The sequence below is a fragment of the Drosophila gunungcola genome, assembly GCF_025200985.1.
Source record: "Drosophila gunungcola strain Sukarami chromosome 3L unlocalized genomic scaffold, Dgunungcola_SK_2 000005F, whole genome shotgun sequence".
Lineage (NCBI taxonomy): Eukaryota > Metazoa > Arthropoda > Insecta > Diptera > Drosophilidae > Drosophila > Drosophila gunungcola.
Window position 1 is genome coordinate 2,447,134 of NW_026453180.1, and position 19,833 is coordinate 2,466,966.

General features: G+C 39.6%; 1 protein-coding gene across 11 annotated transcripts in view; it reads left to right on the forward strand.

The window, feature by feature from the left end:
• The window catches only part of LOC128259244 (supervillin), a 138,095-nt gene that overhangs the window by 19,345 nt on the left and 98,917 nt on the right, over positions 1–19,833 (forward strand). For 9 of the 11 annotated variants that reach the window (XM_052991505.1, XM_052991503.1, XM_052991504.1 and 6 more), the window contains exon 2: positions 9,892–13,966. In XM_052991505.1, the coding sequence (XP_052847465.1) occupies positions 10,063–13,966 (3,904 nt within the window). In that variant the 5' untranslated portion in view covers positions 9,892–10,062. Of the gene's footprint in view, positions 1–7,600; positions 7,706–9,891; positions 13,967–19,833 lie in introns of those variants that run through there. The other 2 variants (XM_052991506.1, XM_052991507.1) reach the window with 2 other exon arrangements.

Genomic DNA, 19,833 nt, shown 5'->3' on the forward strand with positions numbered 1-19,833 from the left:
ACCCAATGACCTTCAAATGTCCGCAAAGAAATGCGTTAAAAAAAGTTTATCTTAATGGCCATAATTATGTTCGATTGAACCACTATATCGCCCTGTCTGTCCATTGTCTTTTTTCTTTTTTGTGTATTATTAACCGAAATTATTGGCTACACTCAATATAATTGCCGCACGTGTTTCAGCTGAAAAATAAAAAGAAATCAGAAAAAAATAAAATAAAAAACATTTCATATGGTGATGTTGATGTTGATGTCCCATGTCCATATGCCCGTGACACATGTCTGGAGGAGATTGGGGGATGAGGGCAATCCCATGCATCTGACAATGATGAAATGGGCTTTTTATGGCCATGTTTTAGGTGACGGAGAGTTGTGTAATTGTTGTCTCGCATTGAATATGTTGAATAGAGTTTTGATTTATTTTCTTTGTAGCTTAGATAAATGCCAACAAAAGGGAAATCTGTTAAACCTTTAAAGCTTTAAAAATAAGTCACACCTTAGCTAAATTGCTAAAAGTTTCTGCGTGGTGTGTTCTGATCTATTTTATGCTTGCTCCAATTTTTTTTTTTTATTTTTTCAAGTTGCCGTGTGCACGTCGCCTGTGTAAATGAAATTTATTACGTGATCGTCTCGGTCGACAACTAAATCTTTGGCATTAAGTGGAAAAACAATCTCGAAAGCAGTAGATGAAAAATATAACGGAAAATTACTAGAAAAAACATTTGTGTGGTCCACTGAGGCCATGAAGTAGGCACAGAAAAGCAGATATCATATTGTACATGGGTTATGGTCCATAATTTTAGTTCTGCGCAGAAAAATACATTAATTTTACTTCAGGTTCAGTTAGATTATTTCGTTTAAAAGAAAGCTGACGGATAAATAAATATAATAATTTATTTTTTAAATGCTTATATCAAAATTATCAAATAAAAAACAACATTAGTTTTTACTAGTGAAATAGTTTTAATTATTTTCTCTCTTGGTTGTACTGTACATTGCTTTTTTGCAGTGAATGGCTTTTTCAGTATTTCGACACCAACTTATGCTTTTATTGCACTTTTCTGTGGCTCACCACAAACATTTTTGTTATGATAAATAAATTTTAATTTCGGAATCCGATACAAAATTAATTTTATAAAATTCAGCCAAAGCAAAACAATATAAAGAAAACAATTTTCCAATTTATATTTCTTACCGGTTTTCTGTTACTCCAATTTCATTCACTTCTGTTCGCTTGTTGCTTCAAGTAATTTCCAAATCCAATTAAGTTCAATAGCAATTAAGTGGGAAAGAGGGGGAAAACAAACAAAATCAGGCAGTTTGCTTTTTAATTACTCGGTTTAGCCCTTAGTTTATTGCTCTTTATCGTGGTCTCCTTTGGTCATTTGACCATTTGGTCATTTAATTGAAGCCCCTTAAGGGCAAGTTCGATGATGTATATCTTTAGTGCCGACTTTAATTTGATGATGTCGGCTTTTACTACTTTTTATTGTCAAACAAAAGCACACAAATCGATGACACTCTTTGGGAAAAGAGGGACCTTAAATAGATTTAAGCCTGTAGGCGAGAAAATCGATGGGTGCGTAAGTGCTGAGTTTTTGTGTTGACCGCTGCTGCTGCTGCTGCTGCTGCTGTCTTTCATAAAGAAGAATGTCAAGAGGCCACAATAATTGCAACTAATCCGCAATGAAGGCTCGAAATCGAACCTTGGGCCACAAAATCTAGACCACCTGTCGGATGCCTGGTATTTAAGCCAATGAATCCATGTTCACAGTTTGTTTGGCATGCACCCGCTGACTGTGAAGATTGAAAAGTTTGCAATTTGTAATTTCTCGGACCGTAATCATTGTCCATTCAATTGCGGTTTCTGTTGCCAAACGGAAATGTAAAATGCCTGCTTCCGGCTATTTTTCCCCGATCAAAGGATGTTGTTGAAAAAAACGGCTCTCGCGATATGTAAAATTAGTTTTAATGCCTCTGCTCTAGCATGCAAATTGTTGATTTCCTTTCTTTTTCTAGACTCTCTTTTGTCTAGTCTGTGTCTAAAAACATATGCCAAACTTGGCCTTGCCCTCAGGCCTCGTAAATAACTAGAACTATTTAATTTGGCATATATACAATAAATTCAGGTTTCCACATCTGATTTAAAAGTGATTCATTCGCGAAAGATTCACATTTTTCACTCGCAAATCCTCTTCAGGTGTACATATATACGAAGATTTTGCCGGCATTAACAAAATATATTTTTATGTGGTCTTTGCACATATATTTATAATTTTTGCACATCTCGATTTTCTGCCAAAGAAATTTTATTTAGCTTGTTACTTAACTATCTGTCAGAAATGTTAAGAAAATTTAAAAAGAAACGCACACAGAAATGCTAAAAGCATTTTTTTTCTAAATAAATACTGAGTTATAATTGAAAAGAGTAGGAAAAACTATGATGCTGAAATATGGGGCAAAATAACGTGTTGAAATAGTGATTTGGTGAGGTAAAAGTGATCAGTCACTGTTTTTTGTATTCAGAAAATTGTAATATTTAAAAAAATGAGAGATTAAGTTAAAAAGTATTATATTAATATTAATATATAAATAAATAAGTTTATGAATGTGGAAAACATTTAAATTTAAGATATATTGTTGTTATAGTATTTATAAATTTAATTTCGTTCTTCCCAAAAAAAGGGACCTAGTTTGTTATATCTTAAAATTTACTTTATTAATATTAATTTCCAAATATCTTGTCAATCTTTTTCTCTAACACACCTCCAAAACAAACATCAAGATGCCAAATTAAATACTCTTCAACATTTCGTTTGGCTGCCGCTCAAGTTTTGTGTGTACGCCTTATAAACAAAAAAATGATGATGTGAATTTTTTTTGGGCCATGGCAGAAATTATTTCGAGTATTTTCAACCTAAGAAATATTACGGAAATAGCTGGATAGCGCAAGAAGATGTACGTTTGCGTTTCATTCGTGTAGTTAATTTTGTACTACAGTATAGTGTGTAATTTTTTCAAACAAGTGCCTTAAGCAATTCATAATTAATTCAGGCATACGCCCCGTTTGACATTGAAGTTGGTCGGGGGAACTCAAATCACTTTTTTCCCCTCGATTTTAAAGATGGCTGGGTCAAGGTCTTGAGGCTGAAAGTAAAATATTCGAGACGTGTTAATGGCTTGTTAATCTCACAACAGAGCACAAAAAAACGAGTTGAACAGCGTAAAACAACTTCAAAGCGTGCAAAAAATGCATTTTCTGCCTCGTGTTACAGTAAAAATGTTCCGCTTTGTGAACTGAAACAAAGATCGCTGCTCTCTGTGTTTATTTAACAAAATCTTTCCCAGCCTTTGATGGAGTTTTCCCTGCCAAAGCCCTAAAAGATCATAAAAATTATATGACTTCATTTGCTGCCCACGCAGAACTAAACAAAGTTTTAAAATGACTTTTCAAAGACATTGTTCTCTGACTAAACGAATAAGGAAATCGTCTTTTCTTCATCAGATGCTCAGAATTCCTTAAACAAATACACGATTCTGTCAAGGCGTTAATTGTACAATCAAATTGAGGTAGGATATCAATTTACTTGAGATGCTAATTGAACCCGCTATTTAAATAAAATGGGGTATTGGTTAGAGAATCAGTCTGGAACAGAAGTATGTTTGAAATTTACGATCTGTTGTCTTTTAAACTAATTGTTTGAAAGTAAATAAAACAGTATTTTAAGTAATCTGCTTAGGATTAAAAAATCAGAATGAGAACGAAATGTAATTAAATTGAAAATTTTAACTTAATTGAGAATTTTTAATATATATATTTAAACATTTTTAAGTCAACTTTTAAATCTTTTCTTATTTTAAAAGGCAAATAAAATCAAATTCTTAATAAAAATAAATCAACTGATTGAGTATTTTAAAAACCCTTTTTAACATTCTCATAACCGTAAATTTCTTCATTCAAAATCACAAATCTTGGGTTTAAGCATCGATTGAGCCATCACCGGTGAACCTGTTGCTCCGATTTCATTCACCAAAAAAAAAAAAAATCCCAAATCCCACGACTTCATATCGAATAACATAAGCTTACGCAAAGACCTTCAACAGTTTCGCGTAATTATGTAAATTGCGTGTTTCCCTATCGAATCAAACTTAACTAAACGCTACAAATTAGCCGGCTTTCCAACTCAATCTCTGATCCCACTTCCACCAAAATAGGTGCTTTATAATCTGACAAATAATTTTCATAAATTTAAATACATATTTACCACCTGCTTGTTAAGTCGCCAAGTTTCCCAACGCTTGCACATTTCGGAGCAATTAAAAATCGATTTATATGTGTGTGGATCAAATGCTGATTTCTTTGGCTCACACACTCGAATTTGGGTGAAAATTAATGACTTCCAGTGAAAGTCGGTTTTGGTTTTGGTTTTGTATAACCAAAAACTGCCCAGAAAGGTAAAGTGTAAACCAATAGGTAAACTCGGGTGCCCACTGTCCAAGATCTCCATGTCAAACGCGGCTTTTCTGAGAAAAGTTCAACGCCCCGACATTTGAAAACGAAAGCGACGAGTTTCTTGCTTGTTGTCTTATTATGTTATGTTATGTGTTTTTTTTTTCGTTTAAATATGCAAAATATTTGTTCATGCGTCGGCCACGCAGAATTTTTATTTTCATATGAAATTACAGCAGCCACAAAATGGCAGCAAAACTACAAACACTTTTAATGACTGCGGCTGCGGCTGCTTTCAAAAATTGTTTTTCGTTTTCATGGCCTGTTAAAGTTGGGCGCTGAGCAGCAAAAAAATAATCCAAAAAAATTTGATGAATTTTTGGAATAAAGAATTTAAAAAAAAAACAGATTTGTTGAAATGTAAAATAAGTAAATTGCGTTGGGAAAATATTAAGAAGAAATTTGAGATTGCCACTTAGAATTTTACAAAATGAAATTTACAAAAATCAAATTAATTTTTCAATTTGTAAAACGGCCAAAAAATTTTGGAAGTGGTAACAACATGAAAAATGTAACAAATATTGAATGAAATGTACTATTTTATAAGTTCATAAGATAAGCAATTACAAATTTAAAACCCAATTTGGTCTATAATGTCATTAAAGGTAATGGTTTTAACAATCTTAAGTTAAAGTTGAGCAAAATTTGTTGAAAAACAACAAAAAAATAAAGATGTAGTAGTAAAGCCCCCATGGAATATCATCCAGAATTTACCCAACCATATAAGCGCCCATGGCATATCAACCAGACTTATCTAGCAAGAAACCCCAACCGAAAACAACCATATCAGCATAACAAATTCTCACATTTTTCGGCTTCGGCCGACGTGAAAAATGAACAAAATATGCATAATTTGAAATGCGAGGAATACTGAAAAGCGATGTTAGCTAAGCGTACTTCCTGGTTCAATATGATACTCCCTTCTGGGACTGGGATTTCCCTCACGCAAGGCAAAACTGAAAATTGAAAACAATGGGAATATAGCAACATCAACAATATCACGCACTAGTCATTAGCTTGTCGGGATAAACAAACATACTTGCAGCCAGTCAAGAAATGCAACACGTGCTGTGCATAAATAAAATTAAATACAACAAAAATTGGGGGAGAGAAGCCAAGTTTTTCCAGCTGAGTTGGTCAGTTCTAAATGGTTGTTGTGTTATTGACCCCGCGTGTGTGTTGTTGAGCAGAGAAATTAGTATAGATTATGCATGCTTGAAAGCCGAACCGCAAAAAGACAGAGACATTCGTTTGTTCGGGCCATCCCGAATGAATTAGAAGTGGTATAGTGCCAAGTGGAGCCCAACAACCACTTGTTTCTGTCAGCCTCAAAACTTCAGCTCCAGACAAGAAATTTCTTAATTTCCGAGCTTGGCGGTTGAGAGTTTGCGGCTTCTCTTCTTTTTGCATAATGTGTGTGATAAGCTTGGGGGATTTTCTGCTGCTCTGACACAGATATTTTAACGTGGAGATACTTTCGCAAGCGGATGTGGCAGATACTTAAAACGGCATTCAAACTACACTGCCAAGTTTATTTATAAACGCTCCGCAAATCCCTCCGAACGCAGAGCAATTGCAGTGAGTAAATCTGCTTCGCTTTGAAGTCAAATATCAAACTGAACTCATTAAACTTGTAATTATAATTGTGTTTCAGTTCATTAACTTCTCGTTGCACAGCTGCCAAAAATGAATTAGCGAAACCGATTTAAATACAAATTTTATTGGAGCGCGGTTAGGGCAAATCGAAGGTTAGCTAAAATTCACTCAGGTATTATTCTACTCTGAGTTCTTGGGAAGTGTGACCCATATTGCCTCGTTCCTCAGGCGTCTGATCGTTTTTAAATATATACTTATATATATTTATATACACAGCAAATGTCCGTCTATAATTAGATGGAACTCACTTCACCCACTTTCGAGTGCACTTTAGTTTCGCCGCCGTCTAGATCTTCCGCATAGCTCTTTTTTTTGCCTTCGATTTTCCAAGTTGTCTAAATTGTTTTGCTACCTTTGGACTGGAGATAATTGCATTAGCCATCCTTTGTATACACGCCGAGTGAATCATTCGGACATATTTATGTGACACAAGTGGAACATCTTCGATCAGTGTTATGGACGGGGCTATTTTCGGGATACATTCATAACCAGAAAAATTTGGTCACATATTCCCTCCTCCTTTCCCGAAATTAATGAGCTTGTTAATCGAGCGACAGAACCAAAAACAAAACGTGACATACACTTAGATAAAAATGTACCCTACAATTAAGGAATTTGTTAAGAAACTTAAAAACTTTATTTTAAATTTAACCAGCTGTTAACCTTTTTGTGAAAAAAAGATTTGATAACTATAATTTTTATTTTAAAATCTTTTTCTACTTTACATCAAAGATTTGTAGTTTATATAAAAATATAATTAACATTCGAGGGATTTGTTAATCAAAACTTATAACTAAATCGCACTTCAGTTAAAATTTAACCAGCGGTTAATAAATAATCTTAAAACAAGATATATTTCTGCTTGAAAAGTTACACATTTCTTGTTTAAAGATGAGCAAATTATACACTACAATTTGTAAAGCTACAAGTGTATTTCTAAAATTAAGAGTAATTTATTTCCGAGTGCATGCTTGTGTTTTTCTGCTCCAGCTTTTTGGAGGATGAACCGCCTTCACCTGAAGACTTTTCCCCATCGCACTTAATTGAATTGTGTATTTTCGGCCTTAATTAAAAAGCCCATAGGCCTGGGTAAAAGTTCATTGACTGCCCGGATACGAAATACACTTTTAATGATCATGATCATAGGGGGAACCAAGAAAAATCAATTTAGTTTCATTTGATGTTTACTTAATTGAAATTTAGCCTAGGGACTAGGGACAAACTAAAGGGATTTCTCAAAGAAAACCACCGCCTCTGTTTCTTTTTCTCGCAACCATGTAAAATATACTCTTGGGAATTATATTCACCCCATTCGCGGGTTCTCTTAAGTTCCCATAGCTGCTCTTGCGCCCATTTGGGGAGCTTCTTTTGGGAGCTTTTTGCAGTCGCCTTCGAATCGATCTTCACGGAAAGTTTTTCCTTAGCCATAATCAGTGTAGAAAGCGCGCGTGTTCGTAACGGATCGAATTGAATCGGAACGGATTGTATCCCTATATATACCTCCGATCTATATCGCGCGAATTTTGTATTTTACTCCCAGTTTGTACTTTTCGATGCCTGTTTTATTTTTAAATTTCTCAAATATTTCTCGTTTTGCCCGTCTCTACTTTTTTGGGGATTTGCCATTTGAGTTTTGGGGAATCTCGTACGGTTTTGCAGCTGGAGTTTTGCTGCCTGTGATTATTTATAGTTTCCCCAGAGATACAATCGCTATTGTTGTTTGCTCCGGCTTACGCCATTGCGTATGAGTGATTTGTGTTGGCCATCTTACTCAGCCATATATATGAATTTTTTTTGTATTTTTTTTACTGGCACATTGCCCGACATTACGCAGCTGTTTAGGAGACCGTAAATTCTCTAGTAAAAATTCTCATGTAATTTGCATAAATATAGTCTAAAATCAGAACTTATAATGAGTCTCTAAAAAGCGATTGTGAATCACGAAAGTTCTTTGGGGAAGTCTTGCATAAATTTCCATCCGTAAATCAAAGATGACAAGTGAGAGGCAATGGTGACCACAAGATGAGACATGTGTTCTTCAAAGTTTTTGGAAATTCTGTATAAAAAGTTCTTAAGATTTTTTTACGAGACTTTGAATTGTTATGGTAGACAAATGTTGAAGTTTTGGAAATATGTTGGGTGATCTAAAAAGGCAAGATATTTATTGTTATGCGATCTATCCATTTCAAAAGTTTAGTCTAGTTTACAATAGATTTGAGATAGAGTGGATAATTGTTGAGATGTTGGAAAACAATCGAAGTAATTACGAAGATAAATGTTTAAGCGATTGATCCATTTTGTCAAGATCTTTAAAGCGATCTTTAAATATTCCATACCTTCCATATGGAGTGGATTATAATAGTGCTAATAAGGCAATGTTTTTTTTTTTTTGATAACTTGAAGTGATCCCCGTCTTAGCTTACAGATGCCAACCATATCGAATATCATTCGACACGAGCATAATCTCTTTATGCTTATGTTTCCCCTCGTTTTTTTGTTTACCACACTATCGGAAGGAAAACAAGTGTAGCCCTTTGGTATCTTTTTTCCCAAGTTAGAGATCTTTTGGCGTCATCCTTAGCTATTTTGAATGGCGTCAGCAACGGAAATGATGCGTCCAGATCCCACAAGCCGCCTGGTGCCCCAAAAATCATCCCAATTGCTGAGCTTTCTGTATAAACAAATATAGTATTATATATGCACCATACCCATCGAATTTCACACACAATTTGGTTTATTTTCGTTATAATATCCTCAACAAAAAAAAATAATCAAATTGAAAACCGGAATGGAAATTGTATAGAGAGGGCTGTTAAATAAATTAAATTAATTAGTTTCAGCATTTGTTTGCGGGGCCTTTCAATTGGCAAATGTGAATTTAAGATAAGATTAAATAGTTTTTCATGCCCATGTTGAGTGTGAAAAAGCTTTGATGGATCGTGAGTTAATTTGCTCAATTGCTTCCAAGAAAATCAACAATACAATATGCAATGCAATACATACAATATGTATGACCAGACTGATAAGAAGTTTATCTGGATAGCTTGTAGTTTTTATTCGGTTTGCAAAGTACTCTACTAAATACCTAATTTGTTATGATAATGAGGTGCTTCCGCTCTGAATTCACTAAAAAAAGTACCTTTAAGTACCGCGTGGGAGCTGTATGCTAATTTTTCCACAAAAAAAATTTAAACTCAACTTGTCAGGTTGACAGAGATTTTAGTTAGATGTTTCTCACACTCAGAAAAATTTTAATGGCTGAAATTGGAAAAATACAATTATTTGCTATTGAAAACTTTGCTAAATTAATTTAAAGCTAAGCAATTCTTATGAAGTTTTAAAGCTTTTAGGATAGTAATAAAAGAAAAGGAAACTTAAGAGGTTAACATTAAATTAAAATATAAATTGCTATACATCTAAGCCTAATTTGTTTTGTAAATGTAAAGACCAACGACCCTGAACAATCAGATGGAGTTATATTTCTAGTTGTCATGTAAATGCAGGCGACGTGAGGTCGTAAAAAAAGCTGCGGAAACCTTTTAGTTAGCCGCGAAGATCGTTAAAGGCTGACTGAGTTTGCTTATCTTTTTAAGGTCTTTGGGCCAAGTTAACACAAGTTGGCGGCACCACGTTATCTTATCAACTTTGAGGTTTCGCGAACATAAATTTATCTTGATTGCGTTTGAACAAAATAAACTAAACACTCTCTTTTTTCCCGTTTATTTACAGACTGTTCAGACCACTTGGCGGCCACAGTTGCCATTGCCCAGGGAGCTTCAATTGACCAATGACCGGAACAGCGCCGATGACCACGACTCGAAGGTGATCACAACCACTACGACCACAGCGGACATCCATTATCACAATCAGGAGGATCATCAGGAGGAGGATTTGGAGGACATGGATCGGCTAAGGGGCAATCACAGCATTGGAGGATCCTCACAGCAGCTCTCGGGCAAACAGAAATGGTCCTTTGGCAGACTTTTCCGGAAAAAGAAGGAGGCGGAGAGTGCTTCGTCGAGTGAGGAGGATCGCAAGGCCGGGTTTGTGCCCGCCCAGCGTCAATTGGCTGGCAAACCAAAGGGAAAACATGTCAAGAACTCAAGGGGTAGCAGCAAATTCGATCATATAGTGAGCCCGCGACAAGAGCAGGCTCCACCGCATCCACCGCATCCTCCTCAACCGCAAATCGACAATGAGTTCTTTTTGCCCTTGGAGAATATACAACCCCCCGAACCATATTACCAAAATCAACCGGGCTACTATCAGCGTTCTAGTAACTCTTTGGACAGGAGATTACTGCTTCAACAGCCAACTGGCCTGCAGGGAAATGGTTACCAACAGCATAAATCTCGCTCGGGGCAAAGGGGACCCAAGGCACCGGGAGCTCACTCCAGCGAAGAGGAACTGATATCGCTGAACTCCTCCACATTCTCCAAATACCGCAGTGATGAGAGCATACACTTGGGCTCCGCCGCTGGACAAAGTCGACGCAGTCGAGCGGCTCGCAATGAGCGTTACTACAAGAGATTATCCCGCGATGGCGAGCCAAGTCATGGTGGAGCTCCAGTTGTTAACCAGCAACAGCAGCAGCAGCAGCAGCAGCAGCAACAGCATCGTTACAAAACCCAGCCACTGCCTTTATCCATCTACCAGCCAACAAATACCTCCCATAGCTATGTCCAATGGCAGCCGCAGCCGCAAAAAAACCTGCAGAATGCCATGCAAAACGATGGCAAGCGAAGCATAAGCTACGACAGTCACATACACCTGCAGAATATGAATGGCAGGATGCAGAGCAAGCCATTGCCACCACCACCACCGCCCAGGGATCCCCTGAGAAGAGTGCATGTGGGTCAGCAAATGGGCTCCAGCTCCGGGGATCTGCGACCCGTGTCCTATGCCTTCGATCACAATAGTCGCTGTGCCTCGGATGATCGCATTTGGCAGCCACCGCATTACCAATCGGTGCACTCACTCAACTCCCAGCCAAGTTCCTCGATAGTCAGTGCTCCGGTGAGCCAGCAGCAGCCGCATCACAGGAGATTCATAACGAGATCGGAGCGGAATGCCCATCCTGGCAAGCAATCCCTGCCCAACGGCATTGATTTTCACTATGTGGCAGATGCAACTCCGCGCTCCCGGAAGCCCATACACATGATGGATGCGGGCACGGGCAGGCTGGATAACAGTGGGGTGCCCCCATCCAGTGGCATACTGAGAACCTCCAAGAGTGGCCTACCCAATCCACCGCCCCAGCAGCAGCAGCAGCCACCTTTGACCAAACCCCGATCGTTTTCCAGCTCGCGTTTGAGTGAACTGCGCACCTATCCCATGCCCATGTACTCCGAAGTGCAAAAGCCAAAGAGGAATCCGAATCCCTCACCCAATCAGGACAACATAGTGTGTGGCAGTCTGCACATTAAGCCCACTCAAGAGCATGGCAATCAGAACTATGTGGAGATCCGCCATCGGGATGTGCACAAGACCAACTCAATGCCGCATCATTATCAGAGCAGGCGTTCTGGCGAGGATTTGCCCAATAAGTACGAGGAGTATGTGGCGGAGAAGCGGGAGCAACATCAGCAGGCACCAGCTCCGGTTTATCCAGAACGCAAAGTGGTGGAGCCACCGCCACCGGTTTACTTTCCACGCAAGAAGCCAGCCAATTTGGAGGAGGCCATCAACGAACTGGAGGCCATATACAAATCGCTGGGACTGACAGAACCAGCCGAAAGCAAAAGGGAACCACCACCCAAGCTGGATGTCATAACCAAAATGCGAGTGCCAACGCCCAGTGACTTTGAAAAGTTTGCCCTGGCGCATGCGGATGATTATGAGGATGAGGATTCACCCACCGGCGAACCTGATCCAGTGCGAGATGATGTGGCCTTTAGGAACCTGCAGTTGGCCAATCTGCAGCATCGTAGCTCGGAGAAACAGCCACCGTTTGGCATCCCAGTGGGTCCAATTGTGCCCGCGCCCCAGTCCGATTATCTTCATGTGGAGCCAGTGAGGGTGAAGAAGAAGACGGGCTCTCCTGACATCATTAAAGATGATCTGGCTGTGCGTTCCCTGCGCAAAGATCCTCCAGGACCCAAATCCAGTTTCATCTATCCCATGCAAAAGAAGCAAAGAGCCACGCGCACCCAATCGGCCAACATTTACAACCTGATACACCGAGATGCGGCCAAACCTTCGGGTGGAGATCTCAATAGCTATATGGAGTTGACCCGGAATCTGGAGAGAGCTGGCAGCATGTCCAATTTGCAGGGTGAACAGGGCAGTGATACCAATGATGTGCCTGCTACGCTGGATCTTCTGCGCAAGCTAAAGGCACAGGATGAGGAACTGGCTGTGGCCAGGAAATCCCATCATCCCATACCCTTTAGGCATCCCAGTCAGGGTGGAGCCATTTCCCAACTCCCCGAGCGTCTGAACAAAGAGGAGGCACCCAGAACAGCTCCGGTGCCAGCTCCCCGCAAGAGTCTCACCCCAGAACCCTTGATGGACGATGCTCTCAACAAGATTGCCCAGGATGCCCAGGCCAGCAGCATTAAACTGAGCCAGGAACTCCATGAACTTCGCCGGGAGGCTTTGATCACAGCCGCCAGACCCAAATTGAATGCGGAACAGCAAAGATTGGAGGATGAACTGCAGCAGATTGAGGCTGTTTCCGAGGCGGCCAAGCGTTGTGGGCAAATGCTGCTCGAAACTCTGCCAGATGCGGGTCACGAGGAACCGGAAACCCAAGAGAAACCCCTAAGAAAGCTACACAAAGAGGGCAAACTCATACGAGCCATTGACGAGGTGTCCGAGGCAGCCAATGCAGTGTGCGAGAAGATCCTTAAGGATATTGTGACAACCGAACCACCAGTCATTGTACACGAGGCCCTCCAGGTTAAGCAGACCATAAAGACCGGAGCCGGGGGAGAACAACTGGTGATGCCGCATCTCATCAAGAAACTAGATCCCATACAATCCGACAAAATAGAGCATATAGCCAGGCGCTGCATGAGACAACTAAGCGAACTGGCCAACCAACCGGACTATGATAACCTGGATGCCACCTGTAATATAAACAGCAGCAAAGCAGCGGGTGATGCCACTCTCGTTTGTTCCGTTCCAGAGATCAAAGCTAATCCCGGCCAGACGCTCGAGGAGATCGACAAGATTATGCAGGAGTGCGAGCGTCAGGCGAAAAGCAGCAGCTCAACCAATACCACCGATGATCAGCGCACCACCGCCCCCAGTTTGACGAGTGGGAGTGGCAGTGCCAGTGGCAGCGGCGGCGGAGGAGGCAGTTTCCCACCCAATGTGAGCACCACCGCCAGTTCGTTCAGTTCGAGCAGCGATTGTCTGGCCAAGTCGTCGAGTCCGTCGCGTGGCAGTCGTCCACTGTCCTCGAGCATCACCTCCTTCAATCCGTACTCCTCCAGCGATTACATCAAATCGCAGAGCAGCGATTGCCATGCACCCAGCACCGATCCGATCAAGACATTTAGCACCACCTCGTACGAGGGTCAGTCCACACCGCAGAGCACGACCATAAGCACGATCAGCAATACACTGAGTAGCACAACTAATCCGAGTGTGGATGTGGAGTCCAGGCCAACCGATTGCTCGGGCTCATCACCACCACCGCTGCAGCTGACACCAGTGGGTGAGCGGCGGAGGAAGAGGGGAGCCTCTTGCTCCTCCTCCTCCTCGACGTCCTCGCCGTCGCAGTACAACTCCAGTGAGGAGCTGGCTGCCATTTTTGGCATCGAAGAGCAGCCGAAACATCATCGCAGCCGGTTGACAGGTAACGGAGATGATCCCAACATCAACATCATCATCGACGTCACCAGTTCGCCTGATTCCGATGCCAATGCCAATGCCACTACTACTAATCCCGCCCAGCTCGAGCCAGCTAATAGCGCTACTAATCCCATATTGAATGCCCAACTTGATGTTACTACTACCACCACTGCCCCAGTTACCCCAGTTACAACCTCTAACGATAATGCTAGCACATGTAGTAGCCATAGTTATAAGCTAGAGACGATTCCGGAGGAGTTGCTGGAGACCACCACGCTGAAGATGTCGCCCAACTTTAATCGCATTTATGCCAGCAAAATCCGCATCGTAATGGATCGTGATGAGGAGGTGGCCGAAGGAGGAAACGCAATAACCCAATGTGATTCGTTGAGTTCTCTGGAGGAGACCTCCTCGAATCCGGATTCGGGGAATGTAAGTCTCACGGATTATCCGCTGGCCAGCCATGCGAATGCCTCACTGGAACTGCAGACCATCTACAACAGTCGCTTTCAGGTTAGGGAGCATTATGTCTCCGAGGTTTCGATAAGTGCTTCGGAGTCCACGGATGAAGAGCAAACGGAAACGGAGTGCTTAGGTAGTGGGGATCGTGTGGGGGCAGAAGATTTTCCACCTCTACCCACAGCAGAAGAGTTGGAAGAGAGTTTGCGGGAGGGAATGGAACTTAATGAAAGTGCAGCTACATTGCAAATTACTAGGGAGAACAGCGAAGACATTGAAGACAGTTTAGCAAAAAAAGATATAGTTGTTGAAGAATTGAAACTTAACAAAACTGTCAGTCTTAGTGAAGAGGTTTACAATTTAACGACTGAAACCCTTCAAAGAACTACGGCAGATGAGATAGATGGCCTGCGTTTTGCCATTCTCGAAGTAAATGATAGCTTACTTAACGAATCATCGCTTGATGAGTTGTATTTCAAACTTGACGAAACGGAACTGGACGAATCGGAAATTATTGATAGAATGCTTGAGGCTTCTTTTGACGAGTTAGATGAACTAGAACTTAACCAAACAGAACTTGATGAGCCAAAACTTGACGAAAGTCAGTTTAACCAAACTTATAATGAGCTAGATAGCATAGACCTGGATGCCACAGAACTCAATGCCACCGGGCTTAACGAAATCTCCTACGATCAGTTGGATGAGTTAGAACTCGACGAAAGCGATTCGGTTATACCGTTCACACGCCGCAAAAGCATTGTTTACGAGACACCCCAACTCAACCTGAACATTTCCGAACTGAAGGTGAATTACGAAGCCGAAGTGGAGCAAGCTTTGAAATCGGAAGCACTTGACGAAGCCATGAAATCGATGGCCAATGATGATGAAGATACAAAAAGGGAAAATGAAGGCATGGATGGATCGGAAGGCGGTGTAACTGAGAACCAGACACATCAACGCAAAGGACTTCCGGCGAATCCCACTAATGGTGATAATGATGATGAGCAGCCTACTACCAGCTGCAAGGCTCTTTCCGTTTTTGGCGAATTGCGAACTGTGACACCACTATTTGCGCCACAGACGGCACAAGCTGCAGTTGCAGCTGCGGGGGTTGGTGGTGGTGGCGCAACCCGAGGTGGTTGGACTACACTCGAGCACGTATTTGTCGCCTGCACCGTGGGCCTGATCACACCGAACGATTTGCTCACTTTGTGCCTGATCGTAATTGGTGTGATTATCATTATAGCAATTGCGCTCGCCTGAGCAAGTCGATTGTTGTTGCTGTTATATCGTTTGTTGTAATTATGGAGAAACTGGAAAGAGAAAGAAAATTATAATGATTTTTTAGCCACCAAGTGCACTTAATATTTCCACTTAACGTAAATTTAACATATAGGAAGAATACATATATTTATGTACATTTACTTTTAATTTAGCTTTTATTTCCAAGAACCAAAAGTATTGTCAACTTCTATTCTAAGTGCAATTTATGTTATACGAAACGAAAAATACCTATGTTTATTATATTTTTTTTGACAACCACTGTGCAATTGCAAACGAAATTATACCCTTTTATTAATGCTCTCTAACCGTGGCAAGAAAAAAAATTCTTTAACACTCAGTTTCCTCGTTTTCCTTCTTAATTAATTGTTAATTTGACTGCAACTTGTGCCAATGATTTTTATACGTTTATTTAATTACGCTCTATTAATTAATCAATTAAATACTTAATCCACATTATGTACTCCCTCAAAATAATTGTTAAGCACACATAAACGAAAAATTCGAAAATGATTTACCAACGAACTAAAGAAATTTACTAATAATGAACTATTTTCTAAAATCTCTTTGTATATTTTCAGCTCAAAATTTAATAGTTTAAGTTTGACAGTGAACCATTTTCTTATGTAGCATTCATTATTTCGCTATAATTTAAATGTTTATAAAATTCATCAGACAAATGGAAGCAGAAGCCACGAAGCGAATAAAACTTATATTATTAATAAAAATGTTATTTAAAAACCAACGTCGATTTTTAAAAGATTTTGTTTTTACTTTTCTGCGTTGCTTGTTTGTTTGTTTTGTTTTTGTGTGTAGTTTGGCTTTTATATTCCCTTTTCCAGTTAATTTATTATTGTTGACTAACAAATTAAAATTTACAATTTGTAAATCAAAAAGGATTTATCATATAAATGTTGTTGTTGTTGCCGCCGCAAAAACTATAAATTATTGCTAACATTGTTTTTAAATTTATATCAAACTATTTTTACAGATAAACCATTTTTAAACTATTAACGGTTAAAAAACTATTTAATTACTCTGATTCTTGTTGGGATATACAGAAAAACACATTTCCATCAAATGCATGTCATGAGTTTCTCAACAAGCTTCTCAAGAAATATGCTTTTAATTTTGTAACCAGGTTCACCAGATATACCTAAATAGGGATACTGGCAGTCACAGACTTCGAGGAAAGTCTGGTAATGGAGGAAAACGAATTTTGTTTTACCTAAACATTTTATAAATTGTTATAACTACACAACGAATTCCCCTGAATGTCGGTAGACCCCACCGAACGAACGACCATTTCCATAAGCTCTTTTGGCGGATGTCCTGCACGTAGGACTTTTATTTTATGCCTTTTTTGAACCTCTGAAAGGATAAGAATAGAATTTGCTGTCGGGATTGGCCCATCGGAAAAGTGCTTACCAAAAAGTAATGTACATCTTCTTACTTTCTCAAAATGTTCTCACTCTTAGTGGTTTGTGTCTTTGCTAATCGTCTTCAGAGATAGGTGGCGCCCCAAAAGTGATGTACATTTCAATGTAGAATTAATGTAGAGAGTGGATATTGGCATTTTGAGTTTTCATTTGTATACCTGTTACTCGTGGAGTCAAAGGGTATCAAAAGTCTGCCTGTCCGTCTGTCGGTCCGTATGGATAACATTTACATTTTCATATTTTACATTTAATTTTTTTGTTTTTAGAAAAACGGTTTAAATTCAGTAAGCGATGTTTTTTACAGTAGCCCTTATAAAAGTCAAAAAGAATTTTAACTTCTTTTTAAAAACTTTTAATGAGCAACGCAAACTAAAATGCCTGAAATTCAAATAGAAACTCAACCCACACAGAATCAAATAAAAAACTTTGTAGTGCAAAGGTAGAAACCGAAAAACTTGCAAAACAAATGAAAAAGTTAAACAACTTGGGAAAAAATTTGACCGTATAGATGGAATGTGTATGGGATTCTGTTTACAATTTGTCTGTCTCGTGGGGTCACAGACTGACGGGCCTTAACCCCAGCAAAACGTATTTGTTTTTCCTTTCAAAATAGAAAAAAATGTAAGAGCTTAAAGCGAAAAGTCGTCTTACGGCAATAAGAACAACAACAAAAAAAAAAGGGAAAGTCGTGGCCTCATAATGAAACCAATTCAAGTAGCTTCTCAAACTTTTCTTGCGGCTTCTCCTTCGGTTCATGATGTTGTGGCATAAAAAGGACATTCAACTGCAGGACGACCTGAGTTTGCTTAGGCATCTTATTGTTTTGTTCGGCTTGTGTGCTTGTCTCTTTTTTCATAATTATGTTTGGGTTTTTTTGCGCCTAATGAGGCGTACGATTTCAACGGGTAATTTAAGCTAGGTTGGAAAGTCTTAGGCAAGGCAAAGGAACCCCCTGAGATATCCTTATTTTTCGTTTTAAATCTCTGCCTTCGATTCGTTTGTCGCCGTGGGATTTGGCCCAAGATTTATGTCGGCAATCTCTGTGTATTCTTGGCGTAATTGAAAATTGCCCAGCGGAAGTGCTTTTAACCACCGACTTTAAGCAGCCAAATAATAAGATTTAAACCTAAGGAAATTTTTCACAAAGAGTTCATTTACCTTTAGAAGTCGAGCGCATTGCTCTCGTTACACAAACAAGCAAACATACGCAATTACTGGCACACACACACACACTAGGCTAAATAGCAATAAAAATGTCACCAGGCTCTAATTTGTTTTTTGTCTACGCCGGGACTCTCGGCTGGCAGCCAGTTCCAAGGACCTCAAACTGTGGTAAAGTAAAGGAAAAACTCTGCACCATAAATAAACTAAACCACACACGGGTGTCCTATGTGTCCTGGAGTTCCTTTTCTGCATGCTGGCCTCCTCCTTCCATCACTGAAATAATCATAACTCACTTAACCCCATTAAATGTACGCCTGGGAAGCCCAGCGGGCGTATGAGCGATATTCACTTTAAGTCAGCCCCCAAAGGGGCGTGTCCAAGTGGGCGGTGGCGGCAAACGCTTCATTGACAACCTTTTGTGCAGGGCCGCAATGTGCCCGATAATTACTATCAGGCAAGACAGGCGTTCTCCTTTTCAGCGTTACTCATACGCCGCGTAGTACACCGCAAAAGTTGTAATCATGTGTGAAAAAAGGCACTGGAAAAATCCAATTGTTGAAAAAGACAACTTAATAGTAATTATAGTTATGCCAAAAGCATTTCATTATATATTTTTAAAAATTATGATTTTTTAAGGTTAATAATAAATTTAAATTAAATGCCAAACAAAAAATTATAGATCTACCAATAGGTAAATTGAAAATATAGCAAAATCAAATTTGCATGTAGTACAATAAAATCAAATATCTGTAAATAGATTTTGCTAAATTAAAGATTGTGTTAAATGCTAAAAATTTGTATTTATTATTATTATTATTTTCTGAAATAATAATTAATGGAAATTTCTGTCATGCTCCTTGCTTTATAAATTGTAAAGCCTTTATTATACTTATGTAAAGTTTAAGCGTGTTAATCCTGTTGTTCTTAAATTTTAAAATAAATCTTTATTCTTATATACAAAACAAAAAAATTACACAAGTCTGACCTTTTCTATGCACAGTGTGCCAACATTTTGTGGTCTCGATTTACTTTATAAATTATATATATTATTAGTGCAAAAAATATCCAACTTGGTGACCTTTTTATGGACAGTGTGCCAATATTTTGTGGTCTCGATTGCTAGTCAACTCGAGTCATGCGGTCAAGTGTGGGTTGCGTTTGTTTTGTCGCTACTGTTGCGCAGATTGTTGTGGTTGCATTTCGAGGCAGCCACCTCTGACTCCCCCTCAACCCGCCCACTACGTTTCCCCTTCAATTTGATCAAATGGGGGCATGCCACAACTTTTACAGACGAGAACTTCGACAAACATAATTTTGAAACTCGAGGGAGGAAGTGGCGAGGCAACTGTTTTTTTGGGGTGGGCGACTTGTTCAATTTGGTGTAGTTGCTTTATTGGGTGTAACGGGGGGTGGGAATTCAGCGGGGGATAAGAGCTTAGTGGGTGGTGTGAGAGGTCCTTGCCACTGCGCAGGTACAAACAAAATATTCGAAATGAGAGAAAACAGCTTTGGTCGGACGGGGCGAATT